Genomic DNA, 22,623 nt, shown 5'->3' with positions numbered 1-22,623 from the left:
ACACATAATCAGACATTTGTTTCCCCCAGCTTCATTCAATTTCTTTACAATACATAAATAAATGACCAATATGGGTTACCTGGGTGGTTTTTCCAGATCCAGTTTCTCCCACAACTAGCAGAACATTATTTTCTTTTATAGTGCTGATAATTTCTTCACGCTTTTCATAAACTGGTAAGGACTGTCGAAAGCTATCAAACTCGGAATCTCCTCTCTTTGATGGGACTTGGGGAATGCCATTGCTCAGGCGGCCACTGGACCTGCTCATTTCGTGTTTTTCTTTGGGAGACAAAATATGATAAGGATTACTGCTGGCGCATTTTACTTGAACTTAAGTTCTCCTCTAAAAGGCCAATTCCAACACACATAGAACACCCTTTACTTGACAAGAGACTTAAATAGTAACACTCTTGAGATCCACTCATCCTTGCTGTGCTATATGGCTGACAACACTTTTATAGCCTGTGTTATGCAGATGCTGTGCCACATCCCTACCTTTAACCTATTCTCTGGTCTACTATATTACATCCACCCCTAATTTTCTTACTCATATACACCCATCTAAATTCTTTCCTCACGCTACAATGCAGCCCCTACCTCTACAAGTTTAACCACTTGCCGACCGCCGCATGACGATGTACTTCGGCAGAATGGCATGGGCAGGCATATGGGCGTACCTGTACGTCCCTGCCTCCCAGCGGGTGGGGGGCCCTATCGGGCCCCCCCTCCCCCCGGTGCCTGCGGAGGTCAGCATCGTTGCAGGAGCGAACCGTGCTGAGGGGGAGGCCACCGATTGCTCCTGACGAACGGGAAACTTCCACTGCTTCTAAAAATGTAAACAGAAGCAGAGGAAGTGATGTCATCTCTCCTCGTGTCAGTCTTTTCGTTCCAGTGCCCGAGGACAGAAGACATCAAGTAAGTGCACCAACAGACCACTGACACCAGCACACATAGGCACACAAATCACCCCCCAATCACCCCCCGTCACAGTGTCACCGATTGCAGAGTTTATTTTTTTACTGATCACTGCATTAGGTGTCATTTGTGACTGTTATAAATGGTAGGGCAGTTAGTGGTAGGCCCCTTTAGGTCTAGGGTACCCCCCTAACCAAGGTTTAACCCCTTGATCACCCCCCAGTTAACCCTTTCATCCTCTGTCGCCAGTGTCACTAAGCGATCTAGTGTCACAGGTGACACTAGTTAGCCAGGTAGGTATTTAGGTTCGCCGTCAACTTTTTATAGCGTCAGGTACCCCCATATACTGCTTAATAAAGGTTTTAACTCCCTGATTGCCCCCTGGTTAACCCTTTCACCAGTGATCACCATATAAGTGTTACGGTGGTTAGTTTGTTTTTATACCCGCCGCTTATTACCTAATAAAAGGTTTAACCCCCTGATCACCCGGCGGGTGATATTAGTTAGGTGTTAGGGTCAGTTAGGTTCTGCGTCGCCCCAGGCAGCGTCAGATTAGTGCCAGTAGCGCTAACAACCACGCACGCAGCATACACCTCCCTTAGTGGTATAGTATCTGAACGCATCAATATCTGATCAGATCTATACTAGCGTCCCCAGCAGTTTAGGGTTCCCAAAAGCGCAGTGTTAGCGGGATCAGCCCAGATACCTGCTAGCATCTGCATTTTGCCCCTCCGCCCAGCCCAGTCCAGCCCACCCAAGTGCAGTATCGATCGATCGATCACTGTCACTTACAAAACACTAAACATACATAACTGCAGCGTTCGCAGAGTCAGGCCTGATCCCTGCGATCGATAACAGTTTTTTTGGTAGCGTTTGATACAGTTGCTGACAGCCTGGGAGCTTTTTTACCTGTAAGTCTTAGTACTGTACCAGTAAATTTAGAGCCCAAAATGGCAAAATCAAAAAGGTACAGTAGTAAAGAGGCCTACACGTTTCTGAGCATGACAGACAGTGAAGAGGAATGACTCATCTGTCAGATTCAGGCTCAGAATACGATCCTGTAGACGACAGCGGCTCCATGACAGATGGCAGGGACCACAACTCCGTCATCAGAGCTAAGGTCAGGCATACCAGACCCCGATCTTCTTCTGCTGTTGAGATACAAGAACCGCAGGGCTCTCGTATGGAGCAGAGAAGTACTAGTGCCGCTCATCTTTCTGGTGAACTGGCAAGCACCATGACCTAGTATACCCTGGTCGTACATACAGCACTGCACTGCAGTATCACGTGGTGACGTGGCGAGTCATATAAGTGCAGTTCAAGCTGGCGAGGTGGCAAGCACAAGTAGTGTCCCGCTGCCACCAAGAAGACAAAGACAGGCCCGTCGTGCCCATAGTGTCCTTCCTGCAGAATTCACCAATCCTAATTGGGAACCCACCACTTCTGCCGTACTTCCCCCATTCACTGGCCAACCCGGAATTCAGGTGGAAACAATTGATTTTACGTCACTTGATTTTTATTTGTTGTTTTTCAACAAAGATCTCTATAGATCTATTGTGGACCAAAGCAATTTGTATGCTGGTCAATTAATCGCGGCTAATCCCCAGTCCTCCCTTGCCAGAGATTGGAAACCAATTACGGTTTCCAAATTTAAGACCTTTTTTGGCCTATCCCTCGACATGGGCATAACTAAAAAGAGTGAGTTGCGGTCATATTGGTACATTGACCCAATTCACCATATGCCCGTGTTCTCTGCCTCCATGGCCAGGGCACGATACGAGCAGATCTTGCGGTTCATGCACTTCAACAACAATGAACTCTGTCGTCCTCATGGAGACCCTGGATACAATCGGCTCTACAAAATTCGGCCCCTCGTAAACCACTTCAACCAACGTTTTGCAGCCTTGTTTACTCCCCATCAAGTTGTCTGCATTGATGAGTCCCTGATTAAATTTTCTGGCCGCTTGTCATTCAAACAGTATCTTCCCAGCAAGCGTGCCAGATACGTATAGATGTACAAGATGTATAAAGCTCTGTGAAAGGGCCACAGGCTATACATATAGTTTTATGGTTTACGAAGGAAGAGATAGTCACGTAGAGCCGCCAAACTGCCCAGATTACATAGGGTGTGCTGATTGTATGGGACTTAGTGTCACCCTTTTTTCTGAAAGGGAAACCATTTGTATGTGGACAATTATTACACGAGCGTGCCACTTTTTAGTCACTTGTTTGATCATCAGTGCGGTCTAATCGCCGGGGCTTTCCCCAGCGGCTTGTACATTCCAGTCTTCGGCTGGGGGAGAGAGCCTGCTTGAAGTGTAATAACTTGCTCACTGTGAAGATGAAGTGGAGAGATAATAAGAATGTTTTCTTTCTTTCCTCTCTTCATCATTAGCTTAGCAGGTACGCCATTCAGCGCGGATTTATTTGACAGCAACAGCGTTTGCTCCCACGATACATAAAGCCGTGACTCCAGCGCTGTAGGAGGTGATTTCACCACCACAGTTAAAAACAAAATGGTGCATGTATGCCCATCATTAGAAGTGGGTGGATGAAGGGAGGTATTCTAATGGTGGGCATACCCACCGATTAATCTCTTTTTTTCGTTCCGCCCACAGGCTGCATAAAAAAAAAAAAGATTACGCCCCAGGGGAACACCCGTCTTTCTTTCGCACCTGGACGGCAGATGGTGAGGTGAGATGCGGCAGGTTCTTCCAAGACCAGGGATTGATCCCGTTGGAGGAACTCAGAGCCCAGTATGGTGGATTCCCATTAGATGGATGGAGACATGGGCAGCTTCAGCACTTCGCGCGTGGTTTACACCAAGCCATACGCTCCCCCACTTCCTCCACCCCTTTTGAGAGGCTGTGCATGTCTGCCAATCCAATCCCGCACTCTATATCTGTCCTCTATGAGCTGTTATTGAAACGGGTACCCCTGGGGAAACCCATATTCATTTGAGAGTGGGAAAGAGACTTACAACATGAATCTACTGACATGCAGCTGGACCATTTGTACCGCCTTACTAATTCCATCTCTGTTGATACGAAAATGCAGAACAGGTTTAAAATACTAACTAGATGGTACAGGGTCCCCACTAAACTCGAAAAAATATACTCGACCTCCTCAGACACTTGCTGGCGGGAGTGTGGGCAAAGGGGTTCCTTTCTACACATATGGTGGGACTGCCCTAGCTTGCGGCCTTATTGCCAAGACATCAGAACCCAAATAAACCATATACTAGATATGGACCTTCCTCTCAAATGGGCTTTCTCCCGCATGTCCCCTCCATTCCTCTAAGCCTTTATCGAAAGTCGGTACTACCTCATCTTCTAAACGCGGCTAGGAGATCGATCCTCATTCACTGGAAAAGTAGCCAAATCCCAAGCCGATTGGATTGGATCCGTTTGGTGAATGATATTATGGCTGCAGAGGAATGGATGGCGAAGTGCAAGGACAGATATGACAAACGGTATGGAATATGGGCCACTTGGATTCACTATGTTGAGGGGGTTGGCACCGACAAACAACCAAGAGACCCCACCCCGACAGGAGGAGAATAAATATCAGAATAACTACTGATCTGTATTGACCATCTGAGATATTCGCTGCAGGAATACTCACACAACTGATACGAGTGCACTCTTTTTCTTTTATTTTCTTATTATTTCCGTTCTCTGGTTTTGATCCTAAGGATACATAATTCCTGAATATGTTTGCCACTTGGCTATACTCACCTGTCCGACTCGGTAGAGTCTGTTAACGAATACCGCTTATGTCTGGTAGCAGGGCTAGAGACAAATTAACAGTGATATGACTTTTATTTTCTTATGACCACAAAGCTGACGCATCCGTCTCCTATTTTGTTCTTTGTTCAGATACACGATTGGACAGTACTGTCTTGTACTGCTGTTTCTACTTTTTCTTTGTTTTGCCCTGTTTTTTTTTTGTCCTTTTCTTTTTGATTGTTATGTCAATAAAGTATAAAGATTACATAAAAAATAAATAAATAAATAAAAAATAGATTAGATTACAATATATGCCCAACAACGACCAGCAACGTACTGGTATGTTGCTGGACTTTGAGTGGTTATACCAGAATGATGCCTGCGGGTTTAGGTATCATCTTGGTATCATTCTTTTCAGCCAGCGGCCAGCTTTCATGTAAAATTCTTTCATGTAATTAGCCTCTAGACTGCTTTTACAAGCAGTGGGAGGGAATGTTTCCCACCCACCCCCCCCCCCCCCCACCCCCATCTTCCATGGTTTTCTCTGGCTCTCCTGTCCCAACAGGGAACCTGAGAGTGCAGCCGGTGGTTCCGCCAGCTGACCATAGAGCTGATCAGAGACCAGAACGGCTCCAATCATCTCTATGGCCTAAGAAACCGGAAGCTACGAACATTTCACGACTTAGATTTCGCCGGATATAAACAGCGCCATTGGGAAATTTGGAAAGCATTTTATCACACCGATCTTGGTGTGGTCAGATGCTTTGAGGGCAGAGGAGAAATCTAGGGCCTAAAAGACACCAATTTTTTCAAAAAAAAAAAAAAGGAGTACTTGTCACTACCTATTGCTATCATAGGGGATATTTACATTCCCTGAGATAACAATAAAAATAATAAAAAAAAAAAAAAAGAAGAAAGGAACAGTTTAAAAAAAAAAAAAAAAAAAAAAAGCAAAATTAAAAAAAAGAAAAAAAAAAAGAAAATAAAAAAAAAAAAAAAAAAAAAAAAAAAAAAAAAAAAGCACCCCTGTCCCCCCCCTGCTCTCGCGCAAAGGTCAGTCTGGCGTCATATGTAAACAGCAATTGCACCATGCATGTGAGGTATCACCGCAAATGTAAGATCGAGGGCAGTAATTTTAGCAGTAGACCTCCTCCGTAAATCTAAAGTGGTAACTGTATGTAGTTTGTCGCCGCTGCACGTTTGTGCGCAATTTTAAAGCATTTTATGTTTGGTATCCATGTATTCGGCCTAAGATCATCTTTTTTATTTCATCAAACATTTGGGCAATATAGTGTGTTTTAGTGCATTAAAATTAAAAAAAGTGTGTTTTTTTCCAAAAAAAATGCGTTTGAAAAAAATCACTGCGCAAATACTGTGTGAAACTTTAAAAAAAATATATAACGTTTGGGGGTTTAAAGTAATTTTCTTGCAAAAAAAAAAAAAATAATAATATTTTTTCATGTAAACAAAAAGTGTCAGAAAGGGCAGGACAGTTCAAAACCCACCCAAATGACCCCATTTTGGAAAGTAGACACCCCAAGCTATTTGCTGAGAGGCATGTCGAGTCCATGGAATATTTTATATTTTGACACAAGTTGCGGGAACAAGATAATTTTTTTTTTTTTTTTGCACAGAGTTGCCACTAAATGATATATTGCTCAAAACATGCCATTGGCATATGTGAAATTACACCCCAAAACACATTCTGTTGCTTCTCCTGAGTACAGGGATACCACATGTGAGACTTTTTGGGAGCCTAGCCGCGTACGGGACCCCGAAAACCAAGCACCGCCTTCAGGATTTCTAAGGGTGTAAATTTTTGATTTCACTCCTCACAGCCTATCACAGTTTCAGAGGCCATGGAATGCCCAGATGGCACAACCCCCCCCCCCCCCCAAATGACCCCGTTTTGGAAAGTAGACACCCCAAGCTATTTGCTGAGAGGTATGGTGAGTATTTTGCAGATCTCGCTTTTTGTCACAAAGTTTTGAAAATTGAAAAAAGAAAAAAAAATACATTTTTCTTTGCTTTCTTCATTTTCAAAAACAAATGAGAGCTGCAAAGTACTCACCGTGCCTCTCAGTAAATAGCTTGTGGTGTCTACTTTCCAAAATGGGGTCATTTCGGGGGGTTTTGTGCTATCTTGGCATTCTATGGCCTTCGAAACTGATAGGTAGTGAGGAGTGAAATCAAAAATTTACGCCCTTAGAAATCCTGAAGGCGGTGATTGGTTTTCGGGGCCCCGTACAAGGCTAGGCTCCCAAAACACATGTGGTATCACCGTACTCAGGAGAAGCAGCAAAATGTATTTTGGGGTGTAATTCCACATATAACCATGGCACGTGTGAGCAATATATCATTTAGTGACAACTTTTTGTAAAAAAATTTTTTTCTTTGTCATTATTCAATCACTTGGGAAAAAAAATAAAATATTCAATGGGCTCAACCTGCCTTTTAGCAATTTCCTTAGGGTGTCTACTTTCCAAAATGGGGTCATTTTGGGGGGGGGTTGTACTGCCCTGCCATTTTAGCACCTCAAGAAATGAGATAGGCAGTCATAAACTAAAAGCTGCTTGTTTCTCCAACGGATCACTCCTGTTTTCAGCCGACAGTCCCCTGTCGGCTGATGTCACCTAGCCGATGCAGTGTCAGGATAGATCCCGACTTTACAGTCGGGATCCGCCCAGATGCCTGGACTGGCGCTGGAAAGGTAGAGGAAAAAGCAGGTGACCGACCGGCTACTTTCACATTGGGGCCACGGCAGTGCTAAGCGGCACTTTTTGGCTGCTAGCGGTGCGCTTTTAACCCCCGCTAGCGGCTGAAGGGGTTAAAAGTGCCCATGCTGTGGCGCTTCCGTAGTGCTGCCTTTTCATTCCAATGGGCTGGGGCGTTTTGGGAGCGCTGTATACAAAGATGAAACTTGCAGGACTTTTTCTAAAGTCCTGCAAGCGCACCGCCCCAGTGTGAAGGCGGCCGCCATGTCCATCGAGCACCAGTGATTGCTCGTGACAGAGCAGGAACATGGATCTGTGTGTGTAAACACACAAATCCACGTCCTGTCAGGGGGATGGAGACAGATCGTGTGTTTCTAGTATATAGGAACACCGATCAGTCTCCTCCCCAGTCAGTCCCATCCCCCCCAGTTAGAACACACAGTGAGGGAACACATTTAACCCCTTGATCACCCCCTAGTGTTAACTCCTTCCCTGCAAGTGATTTTTACAGTAATAAGTGGGTATTTATAGCACTGATCGCCGTATAGATGTAAATGGTTTCAAAAACGTGTCAAAAGTGTCTGATCCGCAATGTCGCAGTCCCCATAAAAAAAAAAAAAAAAAAAAAAAAACGTAGATCGCCGCCATTACTAGTAAAAAAAAAAAAAAATAATAATAAAAATGTCATAAATCAATAATTTGTTTTGTAGGCACAATAACTTTTGCGCAAACCAATCAATATACACTTATTGCAATTTTTTTTTACCAATAATATGTAGAAGATTAAATATCGGCCTAAACTGAGGAAAAAAATAGGATTTTTCCTACAGCTTACGTGTAAAATCCTTTTCTTGGAGTACATCACGGGACACAGAGCAGCGATAGTAATTACTATCTGGGTTATACGCCACCTATAGGTGAATGGACACTGGCACACCCAAAAGACAGGAAGTCCCCCTTTATATAACCCCTCCTATACAGGAAGTACCTCGGTTTTGTAGCAAGCAATTCCCAAAAGAAGGGAGGGGCCTTTGTGTCCCGTGATGTACTCCAAGAAAAGGATTTTACAGGTAAGCTGTAGAAAAAATCCTATTTTCTTTATCGTACATCACAGGACACAGAGCAGCTATAGTAATTACTATCTGAGATGTCCCAAAGCAATGCCCCTGAGGGGAGGGAGACACCATCATAAAAACTGCCACCAAAGAAGGACCTGCTACTTGTAATATGCTGAGGCCAAAGGCAGTATCTTCTACGTGATTGACACTGACATGGTAAAAACCCTGTAGATGTATATACAAGAGACCCAATAGTGGTCTTGTACACCTGGGCCACTGACACCTGATGATGGATGGCCCAAGATAATCTCACACCTGGTAGAGAATCTCTCCCCAGAAAAAAAAAATGAAAAACATTTTTTTGCAATTTAAACCATAGGCATCATTGATAAACTGGCAGATCCACTGCTAAATATTCGACCTGGATGCTGCCCGCCCTTCCTGGGCTCTTCTGGCAGCACAAATCAGGATTCCTGACTTGTGCTGACAACTCAAGTAGACCCTGAGCGTCTGAACTAGCTCTAGAGTAGGTAGCAATCTTTCTCCTGCCGACTGTGGATTAGGAGAAAAATAAAAGGCAAGACACTGCCCTGATTCAAGTGAAAAACTAGAAACCACTTTAGGCAATAAAAATGAATGAGGACGCAACATTACCTTATGATGTGAGACCAAGAAGGGCTCCTTGCATGAAAGAGCCGCCAACTCTGACACTCCACTTTGTGAAGTGATAGCAAACAAAGAAGCCACCTTCTGAGATAAAAAGGACCAACAGAATGAATACCCCTATTGGTTCAAAACGTGGCCTCTGCAAGGACAGTCAAGATCAATTCAAGTCCCAAGGACACAAGAATGGACTGACAGGTGGGACTGTCCAAGTTACATGCTGTATGAGGTATGAAACAAGGAGTGAGAAACTGCCCCTGGAAAAAAATGGATAGGGACGAACTCTGACTCTTAACGGTACTTAAGGCCAAACTCCTTTCCTCTACCGATTGGAGAAAGAAAAAGAAAATTTCCCACCCACATATTTCTGTGGGTGCTATTTCCTGGCTTCTCACCAGGCAAAAAAAAAAAAAAAAAAAAAAATTATATATATTTATATATTTTCAAGTCCTGTAATTGAAGGTCCCCGAAGCTGGCTTCCAAGGGCTCAACAGTGCTGAGATACAGGACTCAAGCCTTATGAGGAGTTTATGAGTAATCTCCATTAGCAACTGGGAGAGTGTGTGTGTGTGTGTGTGTGTGTGTGTGAGAGAGTGTGTATAATATATATATATATATATTTATTTATTAACCCCTTCCCGCCGACCGTATGCAGATATGCGTACTCGGCTTTCCGGGGTTATACCGGGATGATGCCCGCAGCTGCAGGCATCATCCCGGTACCGTTGTTTACAGCGGGCGATCGGCTACCCGAGTATAACAACCGATGCGGCTAAAAGCCGCTCGGCTGTTATGCGGGAGGAGCGGGAGGGGACATCCCCCCCCCCCCCCCGCCGCTCTTACCGGGCCTCCCGTGCGATCGGGAGGCCCGGTATCCAATCGGCAGCCTTCGGCAGCTGGGGGCGGGCTGGAACGAAGATGTGGGCGGCTTCGTTCCAGCCTACTCATTGTAAACGCGGAAGCGACGTCATGACGTCACTTCCCGTTTACTCGGCTGCCAATGGCGCCGAATTTAAAAAAATACACAGTATTCAGAATCGCCGTTTTCGGCGATCTGAATACTTTGAATCGCAAAGGAGGGATCGGGGGTCTTTTAGACCCCCGATCCCTCCATAAAGAGTACCTGTCACCACCTATTACTGTCACAAGGGATGTTTACATTCCTTGTGACAGCAATAAAAGCAAAAAAAAAAAAAATTTTTTTTAAACACAATTTATAAAGTAAAAAAATAAATAAAATAAAAATTTTTTTTTTTAAAGTGCCCCTGTCCCCGCGAGCTCGCGCAGCGAAGAAAACGCATACGGAAGTCGCGCCCGCATATGTAAACGGTGTTCAAATCACACATGTGAGGTATCGCCGCGATCGTCAGAGCGAGAGCAATAATTCTAGCCCTAGACCTCCTCTGTAACTCAAACCTGGTAACTTTAAAAAAAATTTAAAGCGTCGCCTATGGAAATTCATAGGTTCCGTAGTTTGTCGCCATTCCACGAGTGCGTGCAATTATAAAGGGTGACATGTTTGGTATCTATTTACTCAGCGTAACATCATCTTTCACATTATACAAAACAATTGGGGTAACTTTACTGTTTTGGATTTTTTAAAATTCATGAAAGTGTCCCTTACCGTGTGATAAAAAATATTGCAACAATCGCCATTTTATTCTCTAGATTCTCTGCTAAAAAAAATATATATAATGTTTGGGGGTTCTAAGTAATTTTCTAGCAAAAAATACGGATTTTAACTTGTAAACACCAAATTTCAAAAATAGGCTTAGTCATGAAAGGGTTAAAATAAGATTAGTGTGTATGAAATATTGCTGTTAGTAAGGGGTCAACCTATCTAGATGTAAATATATGGCAGGCTTTGGGCTTGAGAATATAATACATTTAACAGTTCCTTTTGACTTGCAGGAATGTTAGGCGTGTGTGTGTGTTATGGGAGATGCTCTGCTATTTACCTGTCATAAATTCAAATGCAAGGAAGAGATACCAAAAAAAAGTCAAATAAAGGGAGAACCAGACCTTAAGGTGCTACCAGTACATGTACCCTTATTGGCAGTGGGACTTTTGCCCCAGACACACCTGTCTCAAACTTGGAATGTAGTAGATTCCCCTGCAGAGTTCCCCTTGCCACTATCCTATACCTGGAATATGTACTGGCCATAGAGACAGCACCTGTACTGTCCCAGTCAGAATGTGGTACACCTCCCTGAGTCGCATGACCTCTGGTGCCGCCCTGGTGGTTGATATATATATGCCTGCAGAGGCATTTCCAGATTGAACCTACAACAGGTTTGTCCTATAATCCAGAGCAAGGCATACTGGCCAAAAATTCCAAGCTACTGGACAGTATTCTCTCCTGTGGAGACCAAGCCCACTGAACTGTAGCCAGCCTCAAGTCAACTTAGAGAGACTGGCATCAGTGGTCATTTTCCAAATTCCTGAAAAGGAAGAATATCAAGCACCAATTTCTGCTCTGTAAGACCCCAGAAACAGAGCCTTCTGGCAATGCAATGCCTGGATCTTAAAGTTCCAGATAGAGAGTGAACCTCTATCGGCTTTCCACTGCAATTGTAGAAATCTTTGATGAGCCTGGAAACCAACTGCCACATGAAGATGTGTGTTTACAGATTATTATGGACCCCGAAATCTACCTCTTGCAGAGAGGTCATCACTGAAGAGTCTAGTCTTAAACAGAAGGATGTTCAGCGGCTTGAGATCTTACGATAGACCTCATGTCCCTATTTGGCTTTGGAACTGCTACCATTTAATTGTCTCAAAATAATGAGCCCATAACTTCTGCTCCAAGAGCAAATGCAAGGCAAAAGACTGACAACTCTGTGACAGACCCAGACAGTCCCAAGAGGTGCACTTAACCTACCAGGTTTCTGACGGCTAAAGATGGAACAAACCACCTCAGAGACTGCCCTGAAATTTTCTGGCCCGAGATACTCTCAAAACCCAGCAGCCTCAGATGCCTCCCTCACCCAGGTGGGGAAAGCTTACAGAATCTGGTATTCTCGGACAGTCTCCCATCTATATACTAACGATCAAGGTGTTGCGGCCGCAGTCTGACGAAAATCTAATGCGCCAGGAAACAGTGCAATGCTAAACACCACAGTAGCTCAGATGCACCCGACACCACTGTCCATTGGGAGATGTGGACACCACCAGATCCCTGAACCTGAGAGCGGTGCCCCTGCTTCCCCCGGCTGCCTCTCTTTTCTGGAACCATTTAACTGGTATAACAGGTAAATAATGCAGCAACTATATTATCCAACCTAATATACATTCCTCCCAGGATGCAGGCCTAAAACAATGTTGGTATACCTCTATGCAACCCCTTAGGTATGCAAACATGCAGGTATACAAGTATTCTTGCCATTCATGTATTTACAGTGGGGACGGAAAGTATTTAGACCCCCTTAAATTTTTCACTCTTTGTTATATTGCAGCCATTTGCTAAAATCATTTAAGTTCATTTTTTTCCTCAATGTACACAGCACCCAATATTGACAGAAAAACCCTAAATTGTTGACATTTTTGCAGGTTTATTAAAAAAGAAAAACTGAAATATGACATGGTCCTAAGTATTCAGACCCTTTGCTCAGTAATTAGTAGAAGCACCCTTTTGATCTAATACAGCCATGAGTCTTTTTGGGAAAGATGCAACAAGTTTTTCACACCTGGATTTGGGGATCCTCTGCAATTCCTCCTTGCAGATCCTCTCCAGTTCTGTCAGGTAAACGTTGGTGGACAGCCATTTTTAGGTCTCTCCAGAGATGCTCAATTGGGTTTAAGTCAGGACTCTGGCTGGGCCATTCAAGAACAATCACGGAGTTGTTGTGAAGCCACTCCTTTGTTATTTTAGCTGTGTGCTTAGGGTCATTGTCTTGTTGGAAGGTAAACCTTCGGCCCAGTCTGAGGTCCTGAGCACTCTGGAGAAGGTTTTCGTCCAGGATATCTCTGTACTTGGCCGCATTCATCCTTCCCTCGATTGCAACCAGTCGTCCTGTCCCTGCAGCTGAAAAACACCCCCACAGCAAGATGCTGACACCACCACGCTTTACTGTTGGGACTGTATTGGACAGGTGATGAGAAGTGCCTGGTTTTCTCCACACATACCGCTTAGAATTCAGGCCAAAAAGTTCTATCTTGGTCTCATCAGACCAAAGAATCTTATTTCTCACCATCTTGGAATCCTTCAGGTGTTTTTTTTAGCAAACTCCATACAGGCTTTCATGTGTCTTGCACTGAGGAGAGGCTTCTGTCGGGCCACTCTGCCATAAAGCCACGACTGGTGGAGGGCTGCAATGATGGTTGACTTTCTACAACTTTCTCCCATCTCCCGACTGCATCTCTGGAGCTCAGCCTCAGTGATCTTTGGGTTTTTCTTTACCTCTCTCACCAAGTCTCTTCTCCCCCAATAGCTCAGTTTGGCTGAATGGCCAGCTCTAGGAAGGGTTCTGGTCGTCCCAAACGTCTTCCATTTAAGGATTATGGAGGCCGCTGTGTTTTTAGGAACCTTAAGTGCAGCAGAATTTTTTTTGGAACCTTGGTCAGATCTGTGCCTTGCCACAATTCTGTCTCTGAGCTTTTCAGGCAGTTCCATTGACCTCATGATTCTCATTTGCTCTGACATGCACTGTGAGCTGTAAGGTCTTATATAGACAGGTGTGTGGCTTTCCTAATCAAGTCCAATCAGTATAATCAAACACAGCTAGACTCAAATGAAGGTGTAGAACCATCTCAAGGATGATCAGAAGAAATGGACAGCACCTGAGTTAAATATATGAGTGTCACAGCAAAGGGTCTGAATACTTAGGTGTCCGTTTATGAAGCAGTGAAATCTATTCACTGCTTCGTTCTCCGGCATTCACAGTGAAGATCTTTCTCCTCTGTGTGCCAGTTTATGAAGCTTTGTAGATCGCTTCACCTTTGGAGGAGTGAAGAGATCTACAAATGCTTTCAACAGTGGAGAACGGCTCCTGATACTGGAATCTCGTGAGACTTTAGGAGATTACAGCACCAGAAATACAGAGATGTCAGTTTATTAAGCAGTGATAAATTATCACCGCTCAATACACTGACAGACGGCGTGAATTACTGTTAATAAAATAATGAGTCCCCCTACATTATATACATATGTATACACACACACACACATTATATATACACATGTATATACACATACATTATATATATATATATATATATATATATATATATATATATATATATATACACATATATATATATATATACACATACACATGTATATATATGTATACACATAAATATGACAGGGGGACATGCTTACAGTGTTGGGGGGTCTGAACGAGGCATAAGGAAGTTAAAAATCTTCCTCCTTCCCCCTCAGATCCCCCCAGATTTCCTCTTCACTCCCCGATTCACCACCTCTGAGCTGGTGAACCTGGGAGTGTGAATTCTGACTCAGATCGCCAGTGAAGCAGTGAGATCACCACTTCATAAACTGGCCGTTACTGTGTCATTCATGAGGATTCTCCGTGTGTAGAGATAATCGGCGGGAGAACAAGTTCAAACATGTTCTCCCCCGATTATCACTGTTTCATAAACTTTTTTATGGACTGTTATCAGCGGCGATCCTCGGGATCACCGCTGATCACTGCTTCATAAACGGACACCTCAGTGTGCTAAAACATCTGAAAAGGAACGGAGTTTGTCGGCTGTTAGAATCAACCTTCCTTGCCTGGGTGATGCGATAAACCTGAGCCTAGTTGATCTCTGTCATAGGGGTCCTACAAGTCTGGCAAGCGGCCACTTCTCCTTCTGACAAAAGGACTTGTTCCTAGTGAAGTTTTACATATATTTTGGGGTGTTATTCATTAAGGACGCTACTTAGCCCCCTGATGGACAGTACATATATGGAATTGATTTTTCTATTGTAATATTTATTTTTATTTTGCAGTTTTGACACTCAAGGCTGATCATTATATGCTGTTTTTTCATTAGTTATTTTTTGATTTTATACAATTATGTCTTTAACAAAGGTTGCGCACTTAATCACATACATATATTTATTGAACCGCATATTCAGGTTTTTTTAAGTTGCAGCACCTTCACTTTTATTATTCACATTTTACTATTCACAATCATTCACAATTTAGATCATTGGATTTGTACGTTTTGGGGTTAGCACGGATTGTTCCCATTACCCTCTGAATACTTAGGACCATGTGATATTTGTTTTTCTTTTTTAATAAATCTGCAAAAATGTCAACAATTCTGTGTTTTTCTGTCAATGTGGGGTGTTGTGTGTACATTAAATGAGGAAAAAAATTAACTTTAATGATTTTAGCAAATGGCTGCAATATAACAAAGAGAGAAAAATTTAAGGGGGTCTGAATACTTTCCGTCCCCAATGTATGTATGCAGTACAAGGTCAATAATCACACACATATGTACCCCCAGGTAAACAAGCACCCAGGTAAATAAGCCCATATGTACTTGTTTTTCTGGGACTACATACATATATATACAGCTTAATGTAAATAAACATATGTATGCAGTACAAATGAAAACATGCCAGCATGTGTTTAAGTAATATGCATTTATGGAAGCATGCGTATATGGAAGCATGTGCTTATGCAACTATGTATTTAGGCAAAATATGAAAGCGTGTGCTATACACACGCTTTCATGCAACATTATGCAACCATGTATCTTTATGTGATCATGAAGCCTTATGCGATCATGTATAACCATGTATATCCAAGCAAACATGTATAAACATGCATCTTTATGTGATCACGTGTCTTTATGCAATCATGAATAATCATGTCTTTTTATACAAACATGTCCAAACATGTATTTTTATGCATCCATGTATCTTTATGCAATCATGTATAACCATGTATCTTTATGCAATCATGTATAACCATGCATCCTTGTGCAACCATGATCATGTATCTTTATGCAAACATGTATAACCATGTATATTTATGTAAATATGTAAAAACGTGCATCTTCAGCAACCGTGCGTTTTAGCAACCGTGCGTTCTAGCAACCATGCATTTCACCTAGTTTGAAAGCAAGAACCTGCTTAACTGCAGTTGGCCCCATACTAGTCCTGCAGGATTTAGCCAAGCACATATGCACTATACTGGAGATACAACTCCTTAAAACGAGCCTATGCTCATGTTTTTCCAAACGTGTATATTTAAACATGCATTTAAGCAACAAGTTTGCAAGGATGTATACTACGCTGCACCTGCCTAAAAAGCAGTCAACACTGCTAACCATCCAGGGGTGTATCAACTTACAGTTGTACAGTCACCCCGGATAAGCAGTAAATATGCAGCATATAATCATGACTTGTCTGTCACACAGTTCTCCCATAGTAAGTACTCACACTTTGTTAGTATCCATGGGATGCTGCTATGTCTCCAGAGGCCTACTGAACCTGTTACCACATAGCATGGCCACCCTTCCTGCCTATATAAATATAGGCCATATTGAGCGAGCCTGTGCCCTCTAGTGGCTGGAGGAGAAACAGCAGCCCACATGAGTAAGAGCACACAGCATGATTAAACAACACACTGCTCATAGTGGCCACCGGGAGGAAACTGCAAACAAATGCAGACTTGCCATTCCCGCTGCAGGACTCTGAACATAACAGGAGTACAATCTTCAACCATCACGGCGAGCTTTGTCATAAGAGACCTTCAGCGACTGGGTCCCCCTTTAATCTGGGGTCCACTCCCCTGGACCTGTATAGCACCCTGGTCAGATCAAACACTGCACAGGGTTCCATTACGCAGGGTCCAGCGCTGAAAGGCTGCATTACAGGCAAACCTCGAGGAATCTTCTCTCCTTCCAATGAGGCTTGGGTGCCATCCATTTTGGCTGACAGCTTTTTCGAATGGATCCGACTGAAGTCCACGATTCTTAATACAACTGTTCAGACCTCCAAATATGCTCCAAGAGCACATGTATCACATCAGTGACCACCAACTTACAGACACCGGTGAAAAAACTGAGGTACTTCCTGTATAGGAGGGGTTATATAGAGCGGGGACTTCCTGTTTTTTGGGTGCCAGTGTCCATTCACCTATAGGTGGCGTATAACCCAGATAGTAAATTCTATAGCTGCTTTGTGTCCCGTGATGTACGATAAAGAAAATTAGTTTTTTCAAAAAAGAATTTGGGATATTTATTATAGCAAAAAGTAAAAAATAATGTTTTTTTCAAAATTGTCGCTCTTTTTTTGTTTATAGCAGAAAAAATAAAAACCGCAGAGGTGATCAAATACCACCAAAAGAAAGCGCTATTTGTGGGAAAAAAAAAAGAACATCAACGCTGTGCAACGTCGCACGACCGTGCAATGGTCAGTTAAAGCAACGCAGTGCCGTATCGCAAAAAATGGCCCTGTCAGGAAAGGGGTAAATTCTTCCGGAGGTGAATTGGTTAATTCAAACAGCTTTACGCTAAAAGAAAAAAAAATTCTGAAAGGAATCAAAGGAATCACTTGACAGATGATACTAGAATGTAAAATTATGATTAATAGTGCATGTGAAATTCAAAAAACATGTCCTATGTCTAAACAATGTTGAGATAAGTAACGTACCAGCTTCTATTGCAAAAACATTGCTCCGCTCTGTCTTTGGAAGTAGTTCTGACTTTTCCTTGTTCGTGATGGAAAAACGCTGGACAAGGCCCCTCATGGCTTGCTTAGTGTTGGGAGTCAGACAGCATGTCATGAGGGAGCCGATGGTGTCACTCCCATCCTTCTTTCTTATTGTTAAGTACCTATTAGCACCTTTCCTACAAAGAAACATGATATAATAAGCCAAAAAGTAATGCTGCAATGCCACTCAAAAAATATTACAATACGGTGATGAGAGAGATAGGCTAAAAATATACAACTTGACATTATTCCAACATAAACAGTCAATCCATGGTACTGATAAACATAAAAAGCATTACACTCTAGACACAAATAAGCTGTAACAATTATTTTAGATTTGTGAGTAAATTAAAGTGGTGTTATACCTAAAACCAAAAAGGTTATACATTGCAGCTTACCAATCCTGTATGTGGTAGTTACATTAGTATTCTTTTTTAGTCTTATTTTCTTTACTTTCACCTGGTGATCTAGCCAGTGACACACTTCCCGTTTTTGAATGTCTCCACTCCACTGGAGGAGCAACAGAGACAACTTCAGCATTGTCAACCTGGGGAGAGGGTAGTGTTTGATGCACTAGCAGAGTTAGATGGTCTTCTTGACTAACAAATTAAAGCGGAATCCCTGCTAACACATTTTAAAGTGGAACTAAACCCTCTCATCCTTTACAACCAAGAAAGCTGCCCTCCTAACTTCTGTTTGATCTGCAGTTGCCATGGTGCTGCCAATGTGATCAGCTAGGACAGCAGCTATTTGATGGGTCACAGTTTGGTTGAGAGCTAATACAAGCCAGCAGTGTTAAGTGGTTGGTCACAACCCTCTAACTGCCACTTTTGCCTGACAGCTTTGTCTATTAGAGGAGCTTGAAGGATACCAGATTTACTGTCCGGATCAACAAGCAAAAATAAAAGAAAAAGCCTGAAAACTAATGTAGCCACAACCTTTAAGAATTGGTAAGCAGCAATATGCTATAGTGTTTTGTGGTTAGATACCACTTTAAAGCCTAACTTCAGGTTTTATTGAACTTTTAATAGTTGGTTTGGATCAAATTGGTCCAAACTATTTGCTTCACTAACAAGTGCCCTTGCTGTCAGCCGTGTATAAATTGTATGTAGCATCAGCTACATACATTATACAGGGCTGTTTTCCCAACAGCAGTGCAGGGACTTCTCATCCTGCTCCACAAACAAAATCAAGTCAGGTTGAAATCTACTCGGTCATTCAGAGGAAGCTTTATATATCTCAGTGAATACAAGGCTTCCTTTGATTGGCGGTGGAGAGCATCATGTCAAATCCGCCTGCCCCTCCACCTTAGCCAATCAGAAGACTTGATTTTGTTCCAGAAGCGGGATGGGAAATCTCCGTTCTACTGCTGAAACACAGCACTGTATACCATATGTAGCTGATGCTGTATACAGTTCATACAGCGCTGACAGCAAGCACACCTGTTTGTGAAGAAAATAGTGCGCTTGGACCAACCAGCTATTTAAAGTTCAATCAAATGTGGAGTTATACTTTAAAGTGGTTGTAGAACCTTACATATAAATCATTGAGGTGACTAGCCTCAGGTGATACCCACAAATCCTCCTACATAAGTTATATTGGTTTATCTACAGCTCTCTCCTTTCTACAGTTTTCAAAACACACAGATCAAAGACTTTTTCTCAGCTCCTACAGGCAGGGGATCTGACATTACACACTGCACAGTATAGAGCAGGGATCGGATTGTAATATGTGATCTGAGTGAAGGTAAAAGGACACACCCCTCTACATAGTCGCATAGGAAATCACACACAGCTGAGGCTGTCAATAACATTCTGAGAGAGACCGAAGAAAGATGAGAGTAATCACGCTTGGTGCTTTACATTAAGGATAGTACACACTATAGAAGGATATGCTCTGTTCATTTTTCATTTCAGAGGTTTACAAACACTTTAAGTATGCACAGAGTCTGTCAGAGCTCAAACATGCAGCTGTAGAACTACATGTTAACAGAAGGTGCTTGACACTTGATGTATTGAGTCAAAAAAATGCAGGATGGTGGCAGTAAAGTGTAATGGCGAACAAAAGCGATCATGAAGAACAAAGTAGTACTTTAGAGTGTTTCAGCTGGATGAAGAACACATATCTGTACATTTTTAGGTTGGTCTAAAGGTGTTCTGCAGAGCTGACGATTTACTATGGCAAATTGTCACAATAACTTACCCTCTACTCTTTGATATTAGCCCAAGTGACTGGGCTAGACGATGGACAAATGCTCTCTCGGTGCTGGTCAAGGAAGACGGGAACTCCATTTCTTCAACAAGATAATGAAAACACAAATACATGTTTAAAGAAGAAACTAATCTAATTAAAACATGTGTTTTAATTAAATACATCTAACAGCAGAGCAGATAAACCAATTCAGTATTCAACATCCTTACAAAACATAGGTCTGTGCCAATCTTCTCCCCTATATCACGTGGAATGCCAGCCCAGTTCAGGTAAGAGAACAACAAGCAAAACTTCTGTTTCCTAGATGTTCAATTTCACACTATACCAAGACATTACAGATTTGAAGACGGGGGTTGCCAGGGTAGTGGGGAGCTGATGCCAAGGGTTGACCGTACAGGAGTTAAAAGGAGGGTAGCCAAAGCACATACCCTTCTAGCTAATAAATTACGTGAAAAGTCCCACATGCAAACACCACATCAGATTAAAAATAAATCAGGACAATTGTTATCTCACCCTATAGAGATAGCCCACACCTTTGCAGACTTCTACAAAGATCTCTACAATAACCCGAACATACCCAGTAATCCTCCCACAACAGAATTATCTCAAAATATGCAAGAATATTTAGAACGTAGCGGAATCCCTCATCTAACATCATCTGACCGCTTGTCATTAAATGCGCAGGTCACTGACGAAGAAATAGAATTGACTATTAAGTCCCTACCATCTCACAAGGCCCCAGGCCCAGACGGATTACCTTATGAATATTATAAGACATTTCTTCCCATACTACTCCGGCATATACGCAAACTATTTAATGCTTTCCTCCACGACACTCCCGTACCTCCAGACATGCAGCGTTCCTTTATCACTCTAATTCCTAAACCGGACAAGGATCCTTCCTTATGCGCTAATTATAGACCCATCGCCCTACTGAATTCGGACCTTAACATTTTCACCAAATTGCTATCCAATCGCCTTAATATGATTCTGCCTTCACTGGTTCATACAGATCAAGTGGGGTTTGTCCCACTTCGACAAGCAGGCAACAATACCAGAAATGTTACAGGCTTAGTGGAGGTGGCGAACAGGGAAAACCTGGCATCCTTGCTACTAAGCTTGGATGCAGAGAAAGCTTTTGACCGCTTGGGGTGGCCTTTCCTGTTCGCCACACTACGATATATGGGATTCCAGGGCCCTTTTTTACAAGCAATTAGACACCTCTACTCCAACCCCTCCTCTCATGTTAGAACCCCCTTCGCGCTTTCTACATCTATTTCTGTTGCAAATGGTACCAGACAAGGGTGTCTACTCTCACCCTTGCTATTTGCACTTTGTGTCGAACCCCTAGCTGCATCTATTAGGAATAATCCAGACATACGGGGAATATCGGTTAGGGGTAAGGAGTTTAAAATCTCCCTCTTTGCCGACGACATTATTCTCACATTGACCCAACCCCATACTACCCTCCCAATATTACATGCAGAATTAGATCGCTTCCGTTCTCTTTCGGGTTATAAAATTAAGGCATCAAAGTTGGAAGCACTACCTATTAATGCCCTGAAGCAGAGGTCACACTTTTAAAAACTTACCTTACACTTGGAAATCGACCGCTCTGAAGTATCTGGGAATCCACATAACCTCAAAATTTAACACTTTATACCAAGAAAACTCCCCCCCCCCCCTTTTTCACTCCATTAGATCCTCCCTCCTTCAATGGAAAAAACATCATATTTCCCTGCTAGGATGAATGGCTTAAATAAAAATGACCATACTCCCGAAGCTCCTGTATCTCTTTCAAACGTTGCCCATCCCAGTTCCATACAAACATCTGAAAAAACTCCAGTCTGACCTACTCCATTATGTCTTGAATTACAAAAGACACAGCATACCGAGTTCGGTGCTGATGGCGTTACGTAATGAGGGGGGTTTAACATTCCCCAACATTATCAAATACTATCAAGCAGCTCAGTTGCGAGCAGTTGCTTCATGGTTTACCCACAAATCATACAATAGGTGGACAGAAATTGAAAAAATATGGCTAGCCCCTATACACCCGAATAATTTACTATGGAGTGCAAATGCGGATGTAGCCCCTGATCGCCTGCTAGGTCCTATGTCCCAACTGAGACGGACGTGGCGTACACTAGCTAAATCTCACGGACTGTCATCAGATAAATCACTTCTGACCTCTTTTATCTGTAACCCTAAAGTGCCAGATAGCCTCACCTACCAGATGTCACACCCTTGGACATCCCGGAAATTATTCTATGAATACCTGCAAATCCGACACTATGCACTCACAATAGCTCCTGAGCTACAATTCTCCCCCCCATCTCCATTTGAAACTATAATTTTGGCAGGTACTTCACAGAAGGGCCTCGTATCGGGTATATATAAGATTTGAATGCATCTTCCTTAGAAGAACGAGGCAAACATTCATATATGATTAAATGGGAGAAGATCCTCAATGAGGAAATCCCTTTAACACAATGGCAAAAAAAAAAAAGAAGGAGGGTAGCCTGGGCAGTCTGGAGCTGAAGCCAAGTGTTTCCTGGACAGTCAAGAGGTGCCGCCAAGTGCTTCCTGGGCAATCCGGAGATGGAGCCAAGGGTTTTGAGGGCAGGCCAGGGATAGAGCCAAGGGTTTCTAGGACAGTTCAAAGA

At 42.9% G+C, this 22,623-nt stretch overlaps 1 protein-coding gene across 4 annotated transcripts in view; it reads right to left on the bottom strand.

Moving 5' to 3' along the window:
* Positions 1-22,623, bottom strand: part of YTHDC2 (YTH N6-methyladenosine RNA binding protein C2) — a 291,475-nt gene that overhangs the window by 241,444 nt on the left and 27,408 nt on the right. For all 4 annotated transcript variants that reach the window (XM_073624629.1, XM_073624630.1, XM_073624631.1 and 1 more), the window contains exons 3-5: positions 19,949-20,039; positions 17,687-17,883; positions 80-279 (exon numbers count right to left, since the gene is read on the bottom strand). In XM_073624629.1, coding sequence (XP_073480730.1) covers positions 80-279; positions 17,687-17,883; positions 19,949-20,039 — 488 coding nt within the window. The remainder of the gene's footprint in view (positions 1-79; positions 280-17,686; positions 17,884-19,948; positions 20,040-22,623) is intronic.

The sequence above is a fragment of the Aquarana catesbeiana genome, linkage group LG01 (assembly GCF_042186555.1).
Source record: "Aquarana catesbeiana isolate 2022-GZ linkage group LG01, ASM4218655v1, whole genome shotgun sequence".
In the NCBI taxonomy this organism is placed as follows: Eukaryota; Metazoa; Chordata; class Amphibia; order Anura; family Ranidae; genus Aquarana; species Aquarana catesbeiana.
Note: the sequence above shows the minus strand (reverse complement) of the source record. Positions and strands in the feature narration are given on the sequence as shown.